Source organism: Petromyzon marinus, chromosome 79, assembly GCF_048934315.1.
Source record: "Petromyzon marinus isolate PM22_M1 ecotype Great Lakes invasive population chromosome 79, UKy_Petmar_22M1.pri1.0, whole genome shotgun sequence".
Taxonomy (NCBI): Eukaryota; Metazoa; Chordata; class Hyperoartia; order Petromyzontiformes; family Petromyzontidae; genus Petromyzon; species Petromyzon marinus.
In genome coordinates this window covers 20,882,751-20,904,148 of record NC_133745.1, presented here as the reverse complement: position 1 = coordinate 20,904,148, position 21,398 = coordinate 20,882,751, and the positions used below count along the sequence as shown (strand labels likewise).

General features: G+C 56.7%; 1 protein-coding gene across 1 annotated transcript in view; it reads right to left on the bottom strand.

Annotated features, from left to right (window-relative positions):
* Positions 1–21,398, bottom strand: part of LOC116958557 (uncharacterized) — a 183,495-nt gene that overhangs the window by 92,758 nt on the left and 69,339 nt on the right. Inside the window, exons 8-15 of the mRNA XM_076057101.1 lie at positions 19,116–19,231; positions 18,023–18,204; positions 13,989–14,130; positions 11,236–11,340; positions 10,046–10,240; positions 8,815–9,054; positions 6,044–6,200; positions 2,734–2,865 (exon numbers count right to left, since the gene is read on the bottom strand). Coding sequence (XP_075913216.1) covers positions 2,734–2,865; positions 6,044–6,200; positions 8,815–9,054; positions 10,046–10,240; positions 11,236–11,340; positions 13,989–14,130; positions 18,023–18,204; positions 19,116–19,231 — 1,269 coding nt within the window. The remainder of the gene's footprint in view (positions 1–2,733; positions 2,866–6,043; positions 6,201–8,814; positions 9,055–10,045; positions 10,241–11,235; positions 11,341–13,988; positions 14,131–18,022; positions 18,205–19,115; positions 19,232–21,398) is intronic.

Genomic DNA, 21,398 nt, shown 5'->3' with positions numbered 1-21,398 from the left:
ACCTACACACACCTGCACACACATACTCACACCTGCAACAACCGCCATTCGCCACTAAGTGGCGGTGACGTCACCACGACGCTTGTGCCAGGCTATGTGCACCCTGAGGCCACGTGAAGTGTCGAACGCCCGCTGGCAGGAGGTCACGGGGCAGACCCAGGTGCCACGGGTCGACTGACTGAGATGACTGGCTGATGCACCACCTGTGCCCTCTACTGTGCCAACCTGTTGTGCTTTAGCCACCCGGCGCTCCGCTCGCTGTTGTGAGCGTCGCTCCTCCGCCCTCCGTTGTTGTTGGAGGGCGACTGCCTCCAACTGCCCAGTAGCATCCTTCACGAGCCTCCTCCACAGAGGCCGATCTTGACACCGCTGGTACCAGTCATCGGCAAGTCCACTCAGCTCCACGTCCTCCTGTACCACATCACTCCATCTCTTCTCTAGCCCGTGCCGCGCCCCCTCAATCCGGCCGAACAAAAGCTGTTTCGGCATGCGGTGGCTGGGCATGCGGGCTACATGACCCAGCCATCGCAGCCTTGCCCGCCGGAGGAGCTCAGCGATGGGACCTTGCCCAGATCTTTCAAGGATTTGTGAGCTCCTCACACAATCCAGTCTGGTTAAACCCAGGATGGATCGTAGGCAGGCCAGCCTAAATGTTTCTAACCGGCGAAGATGTTCCATTAGGGGGGTCCACGTTTCGCAAGCGTAGAGAAGGAAGGGAATGACCGTGGCCGAGAAGACCTGAAGCTTCGTGCGGAGCGATAGACCAGGTAGCTTCCACACAGCGTTACGCAACCGATTAAAAGATATTGCCGCTCGACTGATTCGGAGTGAGACCTCTGCTGTTAAACTGGAGCCAGTCATAAGCACACTGCCCAGGTATGGGAAACTCTCCACTCTCTCCACAACTGCCCCATCACCGATTGGGAGTTGTGGGGGTGGAGTGTCCGATGGTACAAAATACCCAGGCAGGTGCTTAGTTTTGGTGGGGCTGATGGTAAGGCCCCACCTCTTAGTGGCATGCTCCAGTCTCAGCAGCAGCGTCTCCAACTCCTCCTCTGACTGAGCAGCTATTACCAAATCATCAGCATACATAACGTGATTGAGCAATAGGGAGCCATCCCTTGACCGCATCTGGGCGTCGATCAACCTCCCATTATATCTGTACCATATGGAGATTCCCCCGGTACAGCTATTGAAGGCTTCACGAACTACGTGGTCAAAATAGATGTTAAATAATGTGGGAGCCAGAGGACATCCCTGTCGCACTCCAAGGTGTACAGGGAATGGCTCTGACTCCCGGCCACGTAGTTTTACCCGGGCCCGCTCACCATCATGAAGGTCCTTAATGATCGTGAGCAGAGGGTCAGGTACTCCAAAAGCACAAAGAACAACCCAAAGCCCAGGCCTACTGATGGTATCATAGGCCTTTACAAGGTCAATAAAGCAGAGATGTAGTCTGGACCGCGTACCCAAAGCAGCCATTGCAGCTGCATGAGTCACAGTCCTAAACCTCGCCCATTTACCCTCGACATCAGGAGGAGTCAGGGACGATGCCAATCCCAGCCGCAAGTGATGATGAAATTCTCGCTTGCAACTTTCATCAGATAACTGAGACCAGGCCACTTTAGGTTGGAATGGGGTCCTGGGTGTACACCCACCACCAGAGTGGAAGAATGGCAGGCACATCTTACAGATGACTAGTCGATGGTCAGAGGGCAGATCAGCTCCACGGTAGGTCCTGGTGTCAAGGACATGGGTTCGCATCCGCTGGTCCGTCACTATGTAGTCCAGCAGATGTTCTTGCTTGGACCCGGCATGCATCCATGATGTTGTGTGGATGCGCCGATGCTGAAACAGCGTGTTGGTAATTACAAGCCCATGGGCTGCACAAAAATCTAGCTGCCTCCTACCGTTGTTATTGAGCTGATCTGGCCCATGCCCTCCAATCACTCCAGACCAGGTGCCAGCATCAAGACCAACTCGGGCATTGAAGTCACCCAACATGATGACTCTATCCCGAGGGGCCACTTTAGCCAGCACCTGTGACAGGAGGTCATAGAAGGCATCTGACTCATCGGCTTTGCCTGCATCCCTCCACGGATGTTCATCTTCGGTGGGGGCATAAGTAACCACGACCACCACTCCTCGCCTCACATACCTACACACACATACACACACCTACACACACCTACACACACATACACACCTACACACCTACACACACATACACACCTACACACATACACACACACATACACACCTACATACCTACACATACACACCTACACACATACATACACACACCTACACACACCTACACACACATACACACACCTACACACACATACACACCTACACACATACACACCTGCACACACACACACCTACACACACATACACACACATACACACCTAAACAACATACACACATACACACACATACACACCTACACACACCTGCACACACACCTACACACACACACACCTGCGCACACATCTACACACCTACACACACACACCTGCACACACATACACACACACATATACACATACACACACACCTGCACACACACACACCTACACACACATACACACACACATACACACATACACACACCTGCACACACACCTGCACACACATACACACCTACACACACATACACACATACACACACCCGGAGCCAGGCTACCCCTCATCCCTCCCTCTCCTCCCTCTCCATCCCTCCCGCTCACCTTCCATAGGGGGCAGCGCAATGTCCAAGAGGCGGACGCTGCCCCTGCAGGTGAGGGTGGGCAGTGCCCCGCAGGGCCGGTAGCGCCACGTGCAGTCGCGATCATCGCTGTTGTAGAAGTCGCAGAACACAGCTGGAAGACATGGTGCGAAGGGGGAGGAGTTATAAGGGAAGGGGAGGGGTTACGCCGGGGGAGGAGTCACGGAGGGGGAGGGGTTTACAGAGGAAGGAGGAGTTACGTAGGGGGTGGGAGTCACTGAGGGGGAGGGGTTACTGTAGGGGGAGGAGTTACCGGTGGGGAGGAGTCACAGCAGGGGAGGGGTTAGGGAGGGGGAGGAGTCAGTGAGGGGGAGGAGTCACATAGGGGGAGGAGGCTTACCACACAGAGAGCAATTGACTCAGCACACAGAGACCCATAGACTCACTCACACAGAGACCCATAGACTCAGCACACAGAGACCTATAGACTCACCACACAGAGACCCATAGACTAACCACACAGAGACCCATAGACTGACCACACAGAGACCCATAGACTGACCACACAGAGACTCATAGACTTCCCATACAGAGACCCATAGACTCACCACACAGAGATCCATAGACTGACCACACAGATACCCATAAACTCACTCACACAGAGACCCATAGACTCACCACACAGAGACCCAGACTCATCACACAGAGACCCATAGACTGACCACACAGAGACCCATAGACTCACTCACACAGAGACCCATAGACTCATCACACTGAGACCCATAGACTCATCACACTGAGACCTATAGACTCCCCATACAGAGACCCATAGACTCATCACATAGAGACCCATAGACTCACCACACAGATACCCATAGACTAACACAGAGACCCATAGACTCACCACACAGAGACCCATAGACTCATCACACAGAGACCCATAGACTCACCATACAGAGACCCATAGACTAACACAGAGACCCATAGACTCACCACACAGATCCCCATAGACTAACACAGAGACCCATAGACTCACCACACACAGAGACCCATAGACTCCCCATACAGAGACCCATAGACTCATCACACAGAGATCCATAGACTCACCACACAGAAACCCATAGACTCACCACACAGAGACCCAAAGACTCACCACACAGAGACCCATAGACTCACCACACAGATACCCATAGACTAACACAGAGACCCATAGACTCACCACACAGAGAGACCCATAGACTCATCACACAGAGACCCATAGACTCCCCATACAGAGACCCATAGACTCCCCATACAGATACCCATAGACTCATCACACAGAGACCCATAGACTCATCACACAGAGACCCATAGACTCACCACACACAGATAGACCCATAGACTCACCACACAGAGAGACCCATAGACTCATCACACAGAGACCCGTAGACTCATCACACAGAGACCCATAGACTCATCACACACAGATAGACCCATAGACTCACCACAGAGAGAGACCCATAGACTCACCACAGAGAGACCCATAGACTCACCACACACAGATAGACCCATAGACTCACCACAGAGAGAGACCCATAGACTCATCACACAGAGACCCATAGACTCCCCACAGAGAGAGACCCATAGACTCATCACACAGAGACCCATAGACTAACACAGAGACCAATAGACTCACCACAGAGAGAGACCCATAGACTCATCACATAGAGACCCATAGACTCATCACACATATACCTATAGACTCACCACAGAGAGACCAATAGACTCATCACACTGAGACCCATAGACTAACCACACAGAGACCCATCGACTCACACACAGAGACCCATAGACTCATCACACAGATACCCATAGACTCATCACACAGAGACCCATAGACTCATCACACAGATACCCATAGACTCATCACACAGAGACCCATAGACTCATCACACAGAGACCCATAGACTCATCACACAGAGACCCGTAGACTCATCACACAGAGACCCATAGACTCATCACACAGATACCCATAGACTCATCACACAGATACCCACAGACTCATCACACAGATACCCATAGACTCATCACACAGAGACCCATAGACTCACCACACAGAGACCCATAGACTCACCACACAGATACCCATAGACTCACCACACAGAGACCCATAGACTCATCACACAGAGACCCATAGACTCACCACACAGAGAGACCCATAGACTCATCACACAGAGACCCATAGACTCCCCATACAGAGACCCATAGACTCACCACACAGAGAGACCCATAGACTCACCACACAGAGAGACCCATAGACTTATCACACAGAGACCCATAGACTCCCCATACAGAGACCCATAGACTCATCACACAGAGACCCATAGACTCACCACACAGAGACCCATAGACTAACACAGAGACCCATAGACTTACTAACACAGAGACCCATAGACTCATCACACAGAGACCCATAGACTCACCACACAGAGACCCATAGACTCATCACACAGGGACCCATAGACTCACCACACAGAGACCCACAGACTAACACAGAGACCCATAGACTCACCACACAGAGACCCATAGACTCACCACACAGAGACCCATAGACTAACACAGAGACCCATAGACTAACACAGAGACCCATAGACTTACTAACACAGAGACCCATAGACTCACCACACAGAGACCCATAGACTCACCACACAGAGACCCATAGACTCATCACACAGATACCCATAGACTCATCACACAGATACCCATAGACTCATCACACAGAGACCCATAGACTCATCACACAGATACCCATAGACTCATCACACAGATACCCATAGACTAACACAGAGACCCATAGACTCACCACACAGAGACCCATAGACTCACCACACAGAGACCCATAGACTCACCACACAGACAGACCCATAGACTCACCACACAGATACGTATAGACTAACACAGAGACCCATAGACTCACCACACAGAGAAACCCATAGACTAACACAGAGACCCATAGACTCACCACACAGATACCCATAGACTCACCACACAGAGAGACCCATAGACTAACACAGAGACCCATAGACTCACCACACAGAGACCCATAGACTCACCACACAGAGAGACCCATAGACTCACCACACAGAGACCCATAGATTCACCACACAGAGACCTATAGACTAACACAGAGACCCACAGACTCACCACACAGAGACCCATAGACTAACACAGATACCCATAGACTCCCCACAGAGAGAGAAACAGACTTCCCGTAAGTGTGGGATCCTTCCCCTCCACTCCCCCCCCCCACTCCCCCCTTGCCCCCAACCCCCCAGGCGGCAGGGTCCACTCACGGCAGCGGTCGGGCGTCCGCCACCTGACGCAGACTCCGGCCTCGTTGCAGGCCTGGGCGTACGCCGCCACAGCACTGCAGAAGCACTCGCAGTCGCCGCCGCTGTCGCAGGCGCAGGAGTCGCGCACGCACGCCTCGAAGTAGGGGGCACGGTCCACCTGGTGGGGGTCACAGAAAGACGCCGGGGCGAGGGTGAGGGTCAGGCTGAGAGACTGGGGGAGGGTTAGGGTTAGAGACTCGGTGAGAGACTGGGCGAGGGGTAGAGACTGGGTGAGGGTAAGGGTCAGGGTGAGAGACTGGGTGAGGGTGAGAGACTGGGTGAGGGGTAGAGACTGGGTGAGGGTGAGGGTGAGGGGTAGAGACTCGGTGAGAGACTGGGCGAGGGGTAGAGACTGGGTGAGGGGTAGAGACTGGGTGAGGGGTAGAGACTGGGTGAGGGTAGAGACTGGGTGAGGGTGAGAGACTGGGTGAGGGGTAGAGACTGGGTGAGGGTGAGAGACTGGGTGAGGGGTAGAGACTGGGTGAGGGTGAGAGACTGGGTGAGGGTGAGAGACTGGGTGAGGGGTAGAGGCTGGGTGAGGGGTAGAGACTGGGTGAGGGTGAGAGACTGGGTGAGGGTGAGAGACTGGGTGAGGGTGAGGGTCAGGGTGAGGGGTAGAGACTGGGTGAGGGGTAGAGACTGGGTGAGGGTGAGAGACTGGGTGAGGGGTAGAGACTGGGTGAGGGGTAGAGACTGGGTGAGGGGTAGAGACTGGGTGAGGGGTAGAGACTGGGTGAGGGTGAGAGGCTGGGTGAGGGTGAGAGACTGGGTGAGGGTGAGAGACTGGGTGAGGGGTTGAGACTGGGTGAGGGTCAGGGTGAGGGGTAGAGACTGGGTGAGGGGTAGAGACTGGGTGAGGGGTAGAGACTGGGTGAGGGTAGAGACTGGGTGAGGGGTAGAGACTGGGTGAGGGTGAGGGTAAGGGTCAGGGTGAGAGACTGGGTGAGGGGTAGAGGCTGGGTGAGGGTCAGGGTGAGGGGTAGAGGCTGGGTGAGGGTGAGGGTCAGGGTGAGGGTGAGAGGCTGGGTGAGGGGTAGAGACTGGGTGAGGGGTAGAGACTGGCTGAGGGTGAGAGGCTGGGTGAGGGGTAGAGACTGGGTGAGGTTCAGGGTGAGGGGTAGAGACTGGGTGAGGGTTAGAGACTGGGTGAGGGGTAGAGACTGGCTGAGGGTGAGGTTCAGGGTGAGGTTCAGGGTGAGGTTGAGGCTGAGGGCTTAGAGACAGGGTGAGAGACAGGGTGAGGTTCAGGGTGAGGGTGAGGTTCAGGGGTGAGGTTCAGGCTTAGGGGTTAGAGACTGGGTTAGAGACAGGGTGAGGTTCAGGTTGAGGGTGAGAGACAGGGTGAGGGTTAGAGACTGGGTTAGAGACTGGGTGAGGGTCAGGGTGAGGTTCAGGGTGAGGATTAGAGGCTGGGTGAGGGGTAGAGACTGGTTGAAGGTGAGGGTGAGGTTCAGGGTGAGGGTGAGGTTCAGGGTGAGGATGAGGTTCAGGGGTGAGGTTCAGGCTGAGGCTGAGGGTCAGGGGTGAGGTTCAGGGGTGAGGTTCAGGCTGAGGGTGAGGTTCAGGCTAAGGGGTAGAGACAGGGTGAGGTTCAGGGTCAGGGTGAGGTTCAGGGGTGAGGTTCAGGCTGAGGGTGAGGTTCAGGCTGAGGGTTAGAGACAGGGTGAGGTTCAGGGTCAGGGTGAGGTTCAGGGGTGAGGTTCAGGCTGAGGGTGAGGTTCAGGCTGAGGGTTAGAGACAGGGTGAGGTTCAGGGTCAGGGTGAGGTTCAGGGTGAGGTTCAGGCTGAGGGTGAGGTTCGGGCTGAGGGCTTAGAGACAGGGTGAGGTTCAGGGTCAGGGTGAGGTTCAGGGGTGAGGTTCAGGCTGAGGGTGAGGTTCAGGCTGAGGGCTTAGAGACAGGGTGAGGTTCAGGGTCAGGGTGAGGTTCAGGGGTGAGGTTCAGGCTGAGGCTGAGGTTCAGGCTGAGGGCTTAGAGACAGGGTGAGGTTCAGGGTCAGGGGTGAGGTTCAGGCTGAGGGTGAGGTTCAGGCTGAGGGTTAGAGACAGGGTGAGGTTTAGGGTCAGGGGTGAGGTTCAGGCTGAGGGTGAGGTTCAGGCTGAGGGCTTAGAGACAGGGTGAGGTTCAGGGTCAGGGTGAGGTTCAGGGTCAGGGTGAGGTTCAGGCTGAGGGTGAGGTTCAGGCTGAGGGCTTAGAGACAGGGTGAGGTTCAGGGTCAGGGTGAGGTTCAGGCTGAGGATGAGGTTCAGGCTGAGGGCTTAGAGACAGGGTGAGGTTCAGGGTCAGGGGTGAGGTTCAGGCTGAGGGTGAGGTTCAGGCTGAGGGCTTAGAGACAGGGTGAGGTTCAGGGTCAGGGTGAGGTTCAGGCTGAGGATGAGGTTCAGGCTGAGGGCTTAGAGACAGGGTGAGGTTCAGGGTCAGGGGTGAGGTTCAGGCTGAGGATGAGGTTCAGGCTGAGGGCTTAGAGACAGGGTGAGGTTCAGGGTCAGGGGTGAGGTTCAGGCTGAGGGTGAGGTTCGGGCTGAGGGCTTAGAGACAGGGTGAGGTTCAGGGTCAGGGGTGAGGTTCAGGCTGAGGGTTAGAGACAGGGTGAGGTTCAGGGTCAGGGTGAGGTTCAGGGGTGAGGTTCAGGCTGAGGCTGAGGTTCATGGCTGAGGGCTTAGAGACAGGCGCGAGGCTTCCGTGTTACGTTCGCGGCCCCCCCGAGGGCTTGGAGCAGGCTGCTTCGCCTACGTGGTTGTGGCAGTCGCTGAAGACGTCGCCCTGCAGCACGCTGCACCTGCGCTGCGCCCAGGCGAGGCGGTAGGGGTTGGCGGCGCACGGCTGCGCCTGGCCCCCCACGGCGGCGCAAGCCTCGCGGCTCCGCCAGCCGTTGCCGAAGTCGGCGGCGCTCGTCACGACCGAGCCGTCGCGCGTCGTGAAGTCGTCGCGGACGTCGCCGTTGAAGTTGCCGCAGAGGCCGCAAACCTTGCCCTGTGGTGGGGGGGTGGTGGTGGTGGGGGGTGGTGGGGGGTGGGGGGGTGGGGGGGTGGTGGGGGGGGGTGGTGGTGGTGGTGGGGGGTGTTACAGATCGGAGAGACGGAGCCGGCACGGTGGAAGCTTTGTGGTAGTGGTGGTGGCGGTGATGGTCGTGGTGATGGTCATGGCGGTGGTGGCGGTGGTGGTGGTGGTAGTGGCGGTGGTGGTGATGGTGGTGGTGGCGGTGATGGTGATGGTCGTGGTGATGGTCATGGCGGTGGTGATGGTGGTGGTGGTAGTGGCGGTGGTGGAGGTGGTGGTGGTCGTGGTGGTGGTGAAAGTCGTGGTGATGGTAGTGGTGGTGTTTGATGGTCGTGGTGGCGGTGATGGTCGTGATTGTTAGGAGCATCACAATCACCACTGTCTCCACCACCACCTCCACCTCCACCACCACCACCACCACCGACACCTCCACAACCACCACCACCATCTCCACCATCTCCACCACCGTCACCACCATCACCACCATCACCACCATCACCACGATCTGCACCATCTTCGCCATCATCATCTCCTCCACCACCATCTCCACCACCACCTCCACCACCACCACCACCTCCACCACCACCACAACCACCACCTCCACCACCACCTCCACCACCACCACAACCACCATCTCCACCACCATCTCCACCATCTTCACCATCATGTCCACCACGTTCACCATCACCATCTCCACCACCACCATCTCCACCACCACCACCATCATCTCCACCACCACCACCACCACCATCTCCACCACCACCACCACCATCTGCACCATCTTCGCCATCATCATCTCATCCACCACCACCATCACCACCACCACCACTATCACCACTATCACCACCACCTTCACCACCACCACTACCACCACCATCTCCACCACCACCACCATCACCACCACCATCACCACCACAACCACCACCACCACCTTCACCACCACCACCACCACAGCGACGCTGACCTTGTACTTGGAGTCGAGCTTGACGAAGATGCTCGTGCGCCGGTCCCACATGACCATGACCCCGATGGCGGCCTGCACGATGCGGTAGAGCCCCACCGAGTGGACGCTCAGCGAGTCGACGCCGGGAGGGAGGCCGCCGCCCAGCGCCACCACCGTCACCTCCCCGTCCGCCATGAGAACCTCCACGTCGTAGGCCTGGGGCGGGGAGGTGCGGGGCGCCGGGTCAGAAGCAGATGACGCACGCACAGACACACATAGACACGGACACGCACGCACAGACACACACGGACAGACACACACGCACAGACACGCACGGACAGACACACACGCACAGACACGCACGGACAGACACACACGGACAGACACGCACGGACGCACAGACACGCACGGACAGACACACACGGACAGACACGCACGGACGCACAGACACGCACGCACAGACACGCACGGACAGACACACACGCACAGACACGCACGGACAGACACGCACGCACGCACGGACATGCACGCACGCACAGACGCACAGACACGCACGTACGCACAGACACACACGCACGCACAGACACACACGGACAGACACGCACGGACAGACACGCACAGACAGACACGCATGCACGCACAGACATGCACGCACGCACTCACATGCACGCACGCACGGACAGACACCCACGCACGCACGGACAGACACCCACGCACGGACAGACACCCACGCACGGACAGACACCCACGCACGGACAGACACCCACGCACGGACAGACACCCACGCACGGACAGACACCCACGCACGGACAGACACCCACGCACGGACAGACACCCACGCACGGACAGACACCCACGCACGGACAGACACCCACGCACGGACAGACACGCACGCACGGACAGACACGCACGGACGGGGTCGTGGTGGAGGGCGTGGAGGAGCGTGGGAGGGGGCGTAGGAGGGGCGTGGTCAAGGGCCTGGGGGGCGTGGTCGAGAGCGTGGGGGGGGGGGTTGAGGGCGTGGGAGGGGCGTGGTTGGGGGCGTGGTTGGGGCGTGGTCAAGGGCCTGGGAGGCGTGGTTGAGGGCGTGGTTGAGGGCGTGGTTGAGGGCGTGGTCAAAGGCCTGGGGGGCGTGGTTGAGGGCGTGGGAGGGGCGTGGTCAAGGGCCTGGGGGGCGTGGTTGAGGGCGTGGGGGCGGGCGCTGTGCCCACCTTGATGAAGAAGCGCACAGACTTGGAGCACGCTGTACCCGCCGTGCCACACTCCTCGTTGTCCGTGATGATCTGGAAGCTGCCCTCCTGGTTAGCGCAGTAGTCCTGTGTCCGGGGGGGGGGGGGGTGAGGGGGGGGGGTGAGGGGGGGGGTGAGGGGGGGGGTGAGGGGGGGGGTGAGGGGGGGGGTGAGGGGGGGGGTGAGGGGGGGGGTGAGGGGGGGGGTGAGGGGGGGGGGTGAGGGGGGGGGTGAGGGGGGGGGTGAGGGGGGGGGTGAGGGGGGGGGTGAGGGGGGGGGTGAGGGGGGGGGTGAGGGGGGGGGTGAGGGGGGGGGTGAGGGGGTCACGTGAACGAACGCGACCGGCAGCGGCCCAGTAGCAGCAGTAGAATCATCATCAACAGGAAAATCATCAGCAGCAGAATTATCATCAGCAGCAGAATCATCATCATCAACAGGAGAATCATCATCAACAGGAGAATCATCATCAGCAGAATCATCATCATCAACAGGAGAATCATCATCAACAGGAAAATCATCATCAGCAGAATCATCAGCAGCAGCAGAATCATCATCAGCAGCAGAAAAATCATCAGCAGAATCATCATCATCAGCAGAATCATCATCATCAACAGGAGAATCATCATCAACAGGAAAATCATCATCAGCAGAATCATCATCATCAACAGGAGAATCATCATCAACAGGAGAATCATCATCAGCAGAATCATCATCATCCACAGAATCATCATCATCAACAGGAGAATCATCATCAACAGGAGAATCATCAACAGGAGAATCATCATCAGCAGAATCATCATCATCATCAACAGGTTGGTGGTGATCGGTGGGTGGGGTGATGATCGGTTGAGGTGGCTGGTGATCAGTGGCCGGGTGATCAGTGGTTCGGTGTTGATCAGTGGCTGTCTGTGTGATCAGTGGCCGGGTGTTCAGATGCTGTGTGATCAGTGCCTGGGTCGTGATCAGTGCCTGGGTAGTGATCAGTAACTGGGTAGTGATCAGTGTCTGGGTAGTGATCAGTGTCTGGGTAGTGATCAGTGCGTGGGTAGTGATCAGTGTCTGGGTAGTGATCAGTGTCTGGGTAGTGATCAGTGCCTGGGTCGTGATCAGTGACTGGGTAGTGATCAGTGACTGGGTCGTGATCAGTGTCTGGCTGGGTAGTGATCAGTGGGTAGTGATCAGTGTCTGGGTAGTGATCAGTGTCTGGGTAGTGATCAGTGACTGGGTAGTGATCAGTGTCTGGGTAGTGATCAGTGACTGGGTAGTGATCAGTGCGTGGGTAGTGATCAGTGTCTGGGTAGTGATCAGTGTCTGGGTAGTGATCAGTGACTGGGTAGTTATCAGTATGTGGGTAGTGATCAGTGTCTGGGTAGTGATCAGTGACTGGATAGTGATCAGTGACTGGGTAGTGATCAGTGTCTGGCTGGGTAGTGATCAGTGCGTGGGTACTGATCAGTGCCTGGGTAGTGATCAGTGCGTGGGTAGTGATCAGTGTCTGGGTAGTGATCAGTGACTGGGTAGTGATCAGTGCGTGGGTAGTGATCAGTGTCTGGGTAGTGATCAGTGCGTGGGTAGTGATCAGTGCCTGGGTAGTGATCAGTGCCTGGGTAGTGATCAGTGCCTGGGTAGTGATCAGTGACTGGGTAGTGATCAGTGCCTGGGTAGTGATCAGTGACTGGGTAGTGATCAGTGACTGGGTAGTGATCAGTGTCTGAATGGGTAGTGATCAGTGCCTGGGTAGTGATCAGTGCCTGGGTAGTGATCAGTGCGTGGGTAGTGATCAGTGTCTGGGTAGTGATCAGTAACTGGGTAGTGATGAGTGCCTGGGTAGTGATCAGTGTCTGGGTAGTGATCAGTGACTGGGTAGTGATCAGTGACTGACTGGGTAGTGATCAGTGTCTGGGTAGTGATCAGTGTCTGGGTAGTGATCAGTGACTGTGTAGTGATGAGTGTCTGACTGGGTAGTGATCAGTGTCTGGGTGGTGATCAGTGTCTGGCTGGGTAGTGATGAGTGTCTGACTGGATAGTGATCAGTGACTGACTGGGTAGTGATCAGTGTCTGACTGTGTAGTGATCAGTGTCTGACTGGGTAGTGATCAGTGGGTAGTGATCAGTGGTAAGTGATCAGTGGGTAGTGAAGAGTGATCAGTGTGTAGTGATCAGTGGGTAGTGATGAGTGCCTGGCTGGGTGAGTGATCAGTGGGTAGTGATCAGTGGGTATTGATCAAGGGGTAGTGATCAGTGTGTAGTGATCAGTGTGTAGTGATCAGTGTGTAGTGATGAGTGCCTGACTGGGTGAGTGATCAGTGAGTAGTGATCAGTGGGTAGTGATCAGTGGGTAGTGATCAGTGTGTAGTGATCAGTGTGTAGTGATGAGTGCCTGACTGGGTGAGTGATCAGTGTGTAGTGATCAGTGGGTAGTGATCAGTGGGTAGTGATCAGTGTGTAGTGATCAATGTGTATTGATCAGTGTGTAGCGATCAGTGTGTATTGATCAGTGTGTAGTGATGAGTGCCTGTCTGGGTGAGTGATCGGTGTCTGGGCGATGGGTGCTCGGCTGGGGCCCGACCCAGCAGTGGAGAGAGCCCGGCACGACCCCTCCCCCCCTGCCCCCCCCTGCCCCCCCCTGCCCCCCCCCTGCCTGCCCCCCCCCTGCCTGCCCCCCCCTGCCTGCCCCCCCCTACCTGCCCCCCTGCCCCCCCCTACCTGCCCCCCCTCCCCCCTGCCCCCCCTACCTGCACGACGCCATAATGACACTTCCCGTCGAAGACGAATCTCTTGCCGTCGAAGGTGACGAAGTGGGCGTCGCCGTAGGTGCTGCACGTGCCGGGGCACGGCTCTCGGGAGCAGCTCCACGCCCCGCCCACACCGCACGTGCTGGGGGGTGGGGGGCGGGGGAGGGGGCGGAGTCGTAAGGGGGGAAGTGTGAGTGTGGTGGTGTGTGTGTGTGTGAGTGTGTGTGTGGGTGTGTGTGTGTGAGTGTGTGTGTGAGTGTGTGTGTGGGTGTGTGTGTGTGTGGGTGTGTGCGAAAAGCCACTACGGGTGGCCACGTGGAATGTTCGAACGCTCACTGCGGAGGAGAGGCTGCCACTCCTCTGTCGGGAGCTGGACCGGTACCGCCTGGATCTATGCGGCATTCAGGAGGTCCGGTGGACCGGCTCTGGCTCCTGCCACCATGAGGGGTGGACAGTCCTCTACTCGGGGCAGCAGACTGCCAAACAACAGGGTGTGGGTCTTCTTTTGAACAAAAGAATGAAGGGGGCGTGGGAGCGTGGCGGTGAGGTGTGGGAAGCTGTAAGCCCCAGGCTACTTTGGGCTCGCCTTCCCATCAACCGGAGGCGAGGAATGGTGGTCGTGGTTACTTATGCCCCCACCGAAGATGAACATCCGTGGAGGGATGCAGGCAAAGCCGATGAGTCAGATGCCTTCTATGACCTCCTGTCACAGGTGCTGGCTAAAGTAGCCCCTCGGGATAGAGTCATCATGTTGGGTGACTTCAATGCCCGAGTTGGTCATGATACTGGCACCTGGTCTGGAGTGATTGGAGGGCATGGGCCAGATCAGCTCAATAACAACGGTAGGAGGATGCTAGATTTTTGTGCAGCCCATGGGCTTGTAATTACCAACACGCTGTTCCGGCATCGGCGCATCCACACAACATCATGGATGCATGCCGGGTCCAAGCAAGAACATCTGCTGGACTACATAGTGACGGACCAGCGGATGCGAGCCCATGTCCTTGACACCAGGACCTACCGTGGAGCTGATCTGCCCTCTGACCATCGACTAGTCATCTGTAAGATGCGCCTGCCATTCTTCCACTCCGGTGGTGGGTGTACACCCGGGACCCCATTCCGACCTAAAGTGGCCTGGTCTCAGTTATCTGATGAAAGTTTCAAGCGAGAATTTCATCATCGCTTGCGGCTGAGATTGGCATCGTCCCCGACTCCTCCTGATGTCGAGGGTAAATGGGCGAGGTTTAGGACTGTGACTCATGCAGCTGCAATGGCTGCTTTGGGTACGCGGTCCAGACCTCCCCAGAGACCCTGGCTGACAGAGGAGGTGTTCAGGATGGTTGAGAAAAAGCGACAGGCCCACTGCCATCGGCTACAGAATCCCACGTCAGAGAATGAGGAGGCTTACTGCAGCCTTCGCTCGGAGGTTCGGAGAGCCGTGAGGCGCTGCAAGGATGGGTGGTGGTCGCGGGTTGCTGAGGAGATGGAGTCTGCCTCAGTGGCCCATGATCACAAATCTCTATTTAACTCCATCAAAAAAGTAACCTGCAGCGCCACACCTATTATCATCATTAGGGGAAAAAACGGTGATTCAATCTCTGACCCCCAGGAACAGGTTTGCAGATTTGCTGCGCATTTCTGTGAGGTCCTGGGGGAGGGAAAATTCCTCAGCCAGGAAAACATCGTGGCACAAAGTGAGGATGACCCTGCTGAGGCTGCGGTGCCTCAAATATTGGAAGAAGTCACCCCCTGTGAGTAGCTGGTTGAGGTGCCATCTGTTGAGGAAGTACTGAAGGCGATCCGGAGTCTGAGTCCAGGAAAGGCAGCGGGCAGAGATGACCTCCCAAGCGAAATGCTGAGGGAGGGTGGCGTTTGTGCACAGACTGCCCTATATGACATCATAACAACAGTCTGGACCACTGGACGGGTTCCGCAGGATTGGAAGGATGCCCTGGTGGTCCCCCTTTTTAAGAAGGGGGACCGCACAGACTGTAACAACTACAGGGGCAGAGCCCCAAAGCGATTTCAGGATAGGGCGGTCCTGCACAGATGCCATATTTTCTGTCCGTCTGCTACAGCAGAGGTGTAGGGAATTCCAACAAGACCTACATCTCTGCTTTATTGACCTGGTCAAGGCCTATGATACCATCAGTAGGCCTGGGCTCTGGGTCGTTCTTCGTGCTTTTGGAGTACCTGACCCTCTGCTCACGATCATTAAGGACCTTCATGATGGTGAGCGGGCCCGGGTAAAACTACGTGGCCGGGAGTCAGGGCCATTCCCTGTACACCTTGGGGTGCGACAGGGATGTCCTCTGGCTCCCACATCATTTAACATCTATTTTGACCACGTAGTTCGTGAAGCCTTCAATAGCTGTACCGGGGGAATCTCCATATGGTACAGATATAATGGGAGGCTGATCGATGCCCGGGTGCGGTCAAGGGATGGCTCCCTATTGCTCAACCATGTTATGTATGCTGATGATTTGGTAATAGCTGCTCATTCAGAGGAGGAGTTGGAGACGCTGCTGCTGAGACTGGAGCGTGCCACTAAGAGGTGGGGCCTTACCATCAGCCCCACCAAAACTAAGCACCTGCCTGGGTATTTTGTACCATCGGACACTCCACCCCCACAACTCACAATCGGTGATGGGGCAGTTGTGGAGAGAGTGGAGAGTTTCTCATACCTGGGCAGTGTGCTTATGACCGGCTCCAGTTTAACAGCAGAGGTCTCACTCCGAATCAGTCGAGCGGCAATATCTTTTTATCGGTTGCGTAATGCTGTGTGGAAGCTACCTGGTCTGTCGCTCCGCCCTAAGCTTCAGGTCTTCTCGGCCACGGTCATTCCCTCCCATCTCTATGCTTGCGAAACGTGGACCCCCCTAAAGGAACATCTTTGACGGTTAGAAACATTTAGGCTGACCTACCTACGATCCATCCTGGGTTTAACCAGACTGGATTGTGTGAGGAGCTCAAAAATCCTTGAAAGATCTGGGCAAGGTCCCATCGGTGAGCTCCTCCGGCGGGCAAGGCTGCGATGGCTGGGTCATGTAGCCCGCATGCCCAGCCACCGCATGCCGAAACAGCTTTTGTTCGTCCGGATTGAGGGGGCTAAGCGGGCGCGGCACGGGCTAGAGAAGAGATGGAGTCACGTGGTGCAGGAGGACGTGGAGCTGAGTGGACTTGCCGATGACTGGTACCAGCGGTATCAAGATCGGCCTCTGTGGAGGAGGCTCGTGAAGAACGCTACTGGGCAGTTGGAGGTAGTCGCCCTCCAACAACAACGGAGGCCGGAGGAGCGACGCTCAGAACAATTAGCGGAGCACCGGGTGGCTGAAGCACAGCAGGTTGGCACAGTAGGGGGCACAGGTGGTGCATCAGCCAGTCATCTCAGTCAGTCGACCCGTGGCACCTGGGTCTGCCCCGTGACCTCCTGCCAGCGGCTGTTCGACACTTCACGTGGCCTCAGGGTGCACATGGCCTGGCACAAGCGTCGTGGTGACGTCACCGCCACTTAGTGGCGAATGGCGGTTGTTGTTGTGTGTGTAAGTGTGTGAGTGTGTGTGTGTGCGTGTGTGTGTGCGTGTGTGTGCGTGTGTGTGTGTGTGACGTGACGTGTGACGTGACGTGTGAAGTGTCACGTGACGTGTGTCACGTGACCTCACCAGGTGTTACAGTCCACAGTGACGTGTGCCACGTGTGTCACGTGTGTCACGTGACCTCACCAGGTGTTACAGTCCACAGTGACGTGTGCCACGTGTGTCACGTGTGTCACGTGACCTCACCAGGTGTTACAGTCCACAGTGACGTGTGCCACGTGTGTCACGTGTGTCACGTGACCTCACCAGGTGTTACAGTCCACAGTGACACGTGTGTCACGTGTGTCACGTGACGTGCGACACGTGACCTCACCAGGTGTTACAGTCCACAGTGACGTGTGACACGTGTGTCACGTGTGTCATGTGACCTCACCAGGTGTTACAGTCCACAGTGACGTGTGACACGTGTGTCACGTGACGTGTGTCACGTGACCTCACCAGGTGTTACAGTCCACAGTGACGTTGTCTCCGCGTCCGTAGAGGCGGCCGTCGTGACGGCACGGGCAGCGCTGGGGCGTCACGCAGGGCGGCACCGCCCGGCCACCGTCACCACCGTCACCACCGTCACTCCGCACCAGGCCGGGTCCACACACGCAGCCAGACTGGCACAGCGTGGCGAGCTGGGGGGTGGGGGGAGGGGTGGGGGGAGGGGTGGGGGGAGGGATGGGGGGGAGGGGGGTGAGGTTGTCAAGCCCAGGCTTGCGATGCTGCTCACGTCATCACCGTCGTCATCATCGTCATCACTACGGTGGTGGTGAGGGTGTGAGTGGGTGAGTTAGTGGGTGGGTGGGTGAGTTAGTGGGTGGGTGAGTGGGTGGGTGGGATAGTGGGTGGGTGAGTGGGTGGGTGAGTTAGTGGGTGGGTGAGTTAGTGGGTGGGTGAGTTAGTGGGTGGGTGAGTGGGTGAGTTAGTGGGTGGGTGAGTGGGTGGGTGAGTTAGTGGGTGGGTGAGTGAGTGGGTGGGTGAGTGAGTGAGTGGGTGGGTGAGTGAGTAGGTGGATGAGTGTGTGTGTGAGTGGGTGGGTGAGTGAGTAGGTGGGTGAGTGAGTGAGTGGGTGAGTGAGTAGGTGGATGAGTGAGTGAGTGGGTGAGTAGGTGGATGAGTGTGTGAGTGAGTGAGTGGGTGAGTGACTGAGCGTGTGAGTGAGTGAGCGAGTGTGTGAGTGAGTGAGTGTGTGGGTGAGTGAGTGAGTGGGTGAGTGAGTAGGTGGATGAGTGAGTGACTGAGTGTGTGAGTGTGTGAGTGAATGGGTGTGAGTGAGTGTGTGTGTGACTGAGTGTGTGAGTGAGTGGGTGAGTGACTGAGTGTGTGAGTGTGTGACTGAGTGTGTGTGTGAGTGTGACTGAGTGTGTGTGATTGTGTGATTGAGTGGGTGTGTGTGTGAGTGTGTGGCCGGGTGGCGTAGGGCCTCTCAACGAACGACACAGAGACACGACAACGTGGCTCCTCCCCCTCTCTCCCCCCTCCCCACTACCCCCCCACTACCCCCTCTCCCCACTACCCCCCCACTCTCCCCACCCTCCCCACTGACGCAGGGCAGGTGAAGGTTCCCACAGCTCCTCTCGCACGCCGTCCCCAGCTCTCCGCTCGCCAGCGACGAGCAGTTGGCGTAGACCGTGGGGGGTTGGCAGAGGCCTGCCTCGTCCCCTACAGGGGGAGGGGAGGGGGGGTGGGGGGGTGGGGGGGTGGGAGGGGTGGGTGGGTAGGTGGATGGGGGGGTGAGTGGGTGGGTGAGTGAGTGGGTGAGTGGGTGGGTGAGTGGGTGAGAGGGTGGGTGAGTGGGTGGGTGGGTGAGTGAGTGGGTGGGGGGGTGGGTGGGTGGGTGGCGGGGTGGGTGGGTGAGTGGGTGGGTGGGTGAGTGGGTGGGTGGGTGGGGGGGTGGGTGGGTGAGTGGGTGGGTGATTGAGGAGGTCAGTGAGTCAGTGGGTGAGTGAGTGAGTGGGTGAGTGGGTGGGTGAGTGGGTGGGTGAGTGGGTGAGTGGGTGGGTGAGTGGGTGGGTGGGTGAGTGAGTGGGTGGGTGGGGGGGTGGGTGGGTGGGTGGGGGGGTGGGTGGGTGAGTGGGTGAGTGGGTGGGTGAGTGAGTGGGTGAGTGAGTGGGTGAGTGGGTGAGTGGGTGGGTGAGTGGGTGGGTGAGTGAGTGAGTGGGTGAGTGGGTGGGTGAGTGGGTGGGTGGGTGGGTGAGTGAGTGGCTGAGTGGGTGGGTGAGTGGGTGACTGGGTGGGTGAGTGGGTGAGTGGGTGAGTGAATTGGTGAGTGAGTGGGTGAGTGAATTGGTGAGTGAGGGGGCGAGTGAATTGTTGACTGAGTGGGTGAGTGAATTGGTGAGTGAGTGGGTGAGTGAATTGGTGAGTGAGTGGTGAGTGAATTGGTGAGTGGGTGAGTGAATTGGTGAGTGAGTGAGTGGGTGAGTGAATTGGTGAGTGAGTGTGTGAGTGAAATTGGTGAGTGAGTGAACTGGTGAGTGAGTGGGTGAGTGAATTGGTGAGTGAGTGAATTGGTGAGTGAGTGGGTGAGTGAATTGGTGAGTGAGTGGGTGAGTGAATTAGTGCATGAGTGGGTGAGTGAATTGCAGAGTGAGTGGGTGAGTGAATTGGTGAGTGAGTGGGCGAGTGAATTGGTGACTGAGTTGGTGAGTGAATTGCTGAGTGAGTGGGTGAGTGAATTGGTGAGTGAGTGGTGAGTGAATTGGTGAGTGGGTGAGTGAATTGGTGAGTGAGTGCGCGAGTGAATTGGTGAGTGAGTGGGTGAGTGAAATTGGTGAGTGGGTGAGTAAATTGTTGAGTGAGTGAACTGGTGAGTGAGTGGGTGAGTGAATTGGTGAGTGAGTGAATTGGTGAGTGGGTGAGTGAATTGGTGAGTGAGTGGGTGAGTGAATTGGTGACTGAGTGGGTGAGTAAATTGGTGAGTTAGTGAACTGGTGAGTGAGTGGGTGAGTGAATTGGTGCGTGAGTGGGTGAGTGAATTGGTGACTGAGTGGGTGAGTAAATTGGTGAGTTAGTGAACTGGTGAGTGAGTGGGTGAGTGAATTGGTGAGTGAGTGGGTGAGTGAATGTGTGCGTGAGTGGGTGAGTGAATTGGTGAGTGAGTGGGTGAGTGAGTGAATTGGTGAGTGAGTGGGCGAGTGAATTGGTGACTGAGTTGGTGAGTGAATTGGTGAGTGAGTGGGTGAGTGAATTGGTGAGTGAGTGGTGAGTGAATTGGTGAGTGGGTGAGTGAATTGGTGAGTGAGTGCGCGAGTGAATTGGTGAGTGAGTGGGTGAGTGAAATTGGTGAGTGGGTGAGTAAATTGGTGAGTGAGTGAACTGGTGAGTGAGTGGGTGAGTGAATTGGTGAGTGAGTGAATTGGTGAGTGAGTTGGTGTGTGAATGTGTGCGTGAGTGGGTGAGTGAATTGGTGAGTGAGTGGGTGAGTGAGTGGGTGAGTGAATTGGTGCGTGAGTGGGTGAGTGAGTGGGTGAGTGAATTGGTGAGTGAGTGGGTGAGTGGGTGAGTGAGTGGGTGAGTGAGTGGGTGAGTGAATTGGTGCGTGAGTGGGTGAGTGAACTGATGAGTGAGTGGGTGAGTGAATTGGTGAGTGAGTGAATTGGTGAGTGAGTGGGTGAGTGAATGTGTGCGTGAGTGGGTGAGTGAATTGGTGAGTGAATTGGTGACTGAGTGGGTGAGTAAATTGGTGAGTTAGTGAACTGGTGAGTGAGTGGGTGAGTGAATTGGTGCGTGAGTGGGTGAGTGAATTGGTGACTGAGTGGGTGAGTAAATTGGTGAGTTAGTGAACTGGTGAGTGAGTGGGTGAGTGAATTGGTGAGTGAGTGGGTGA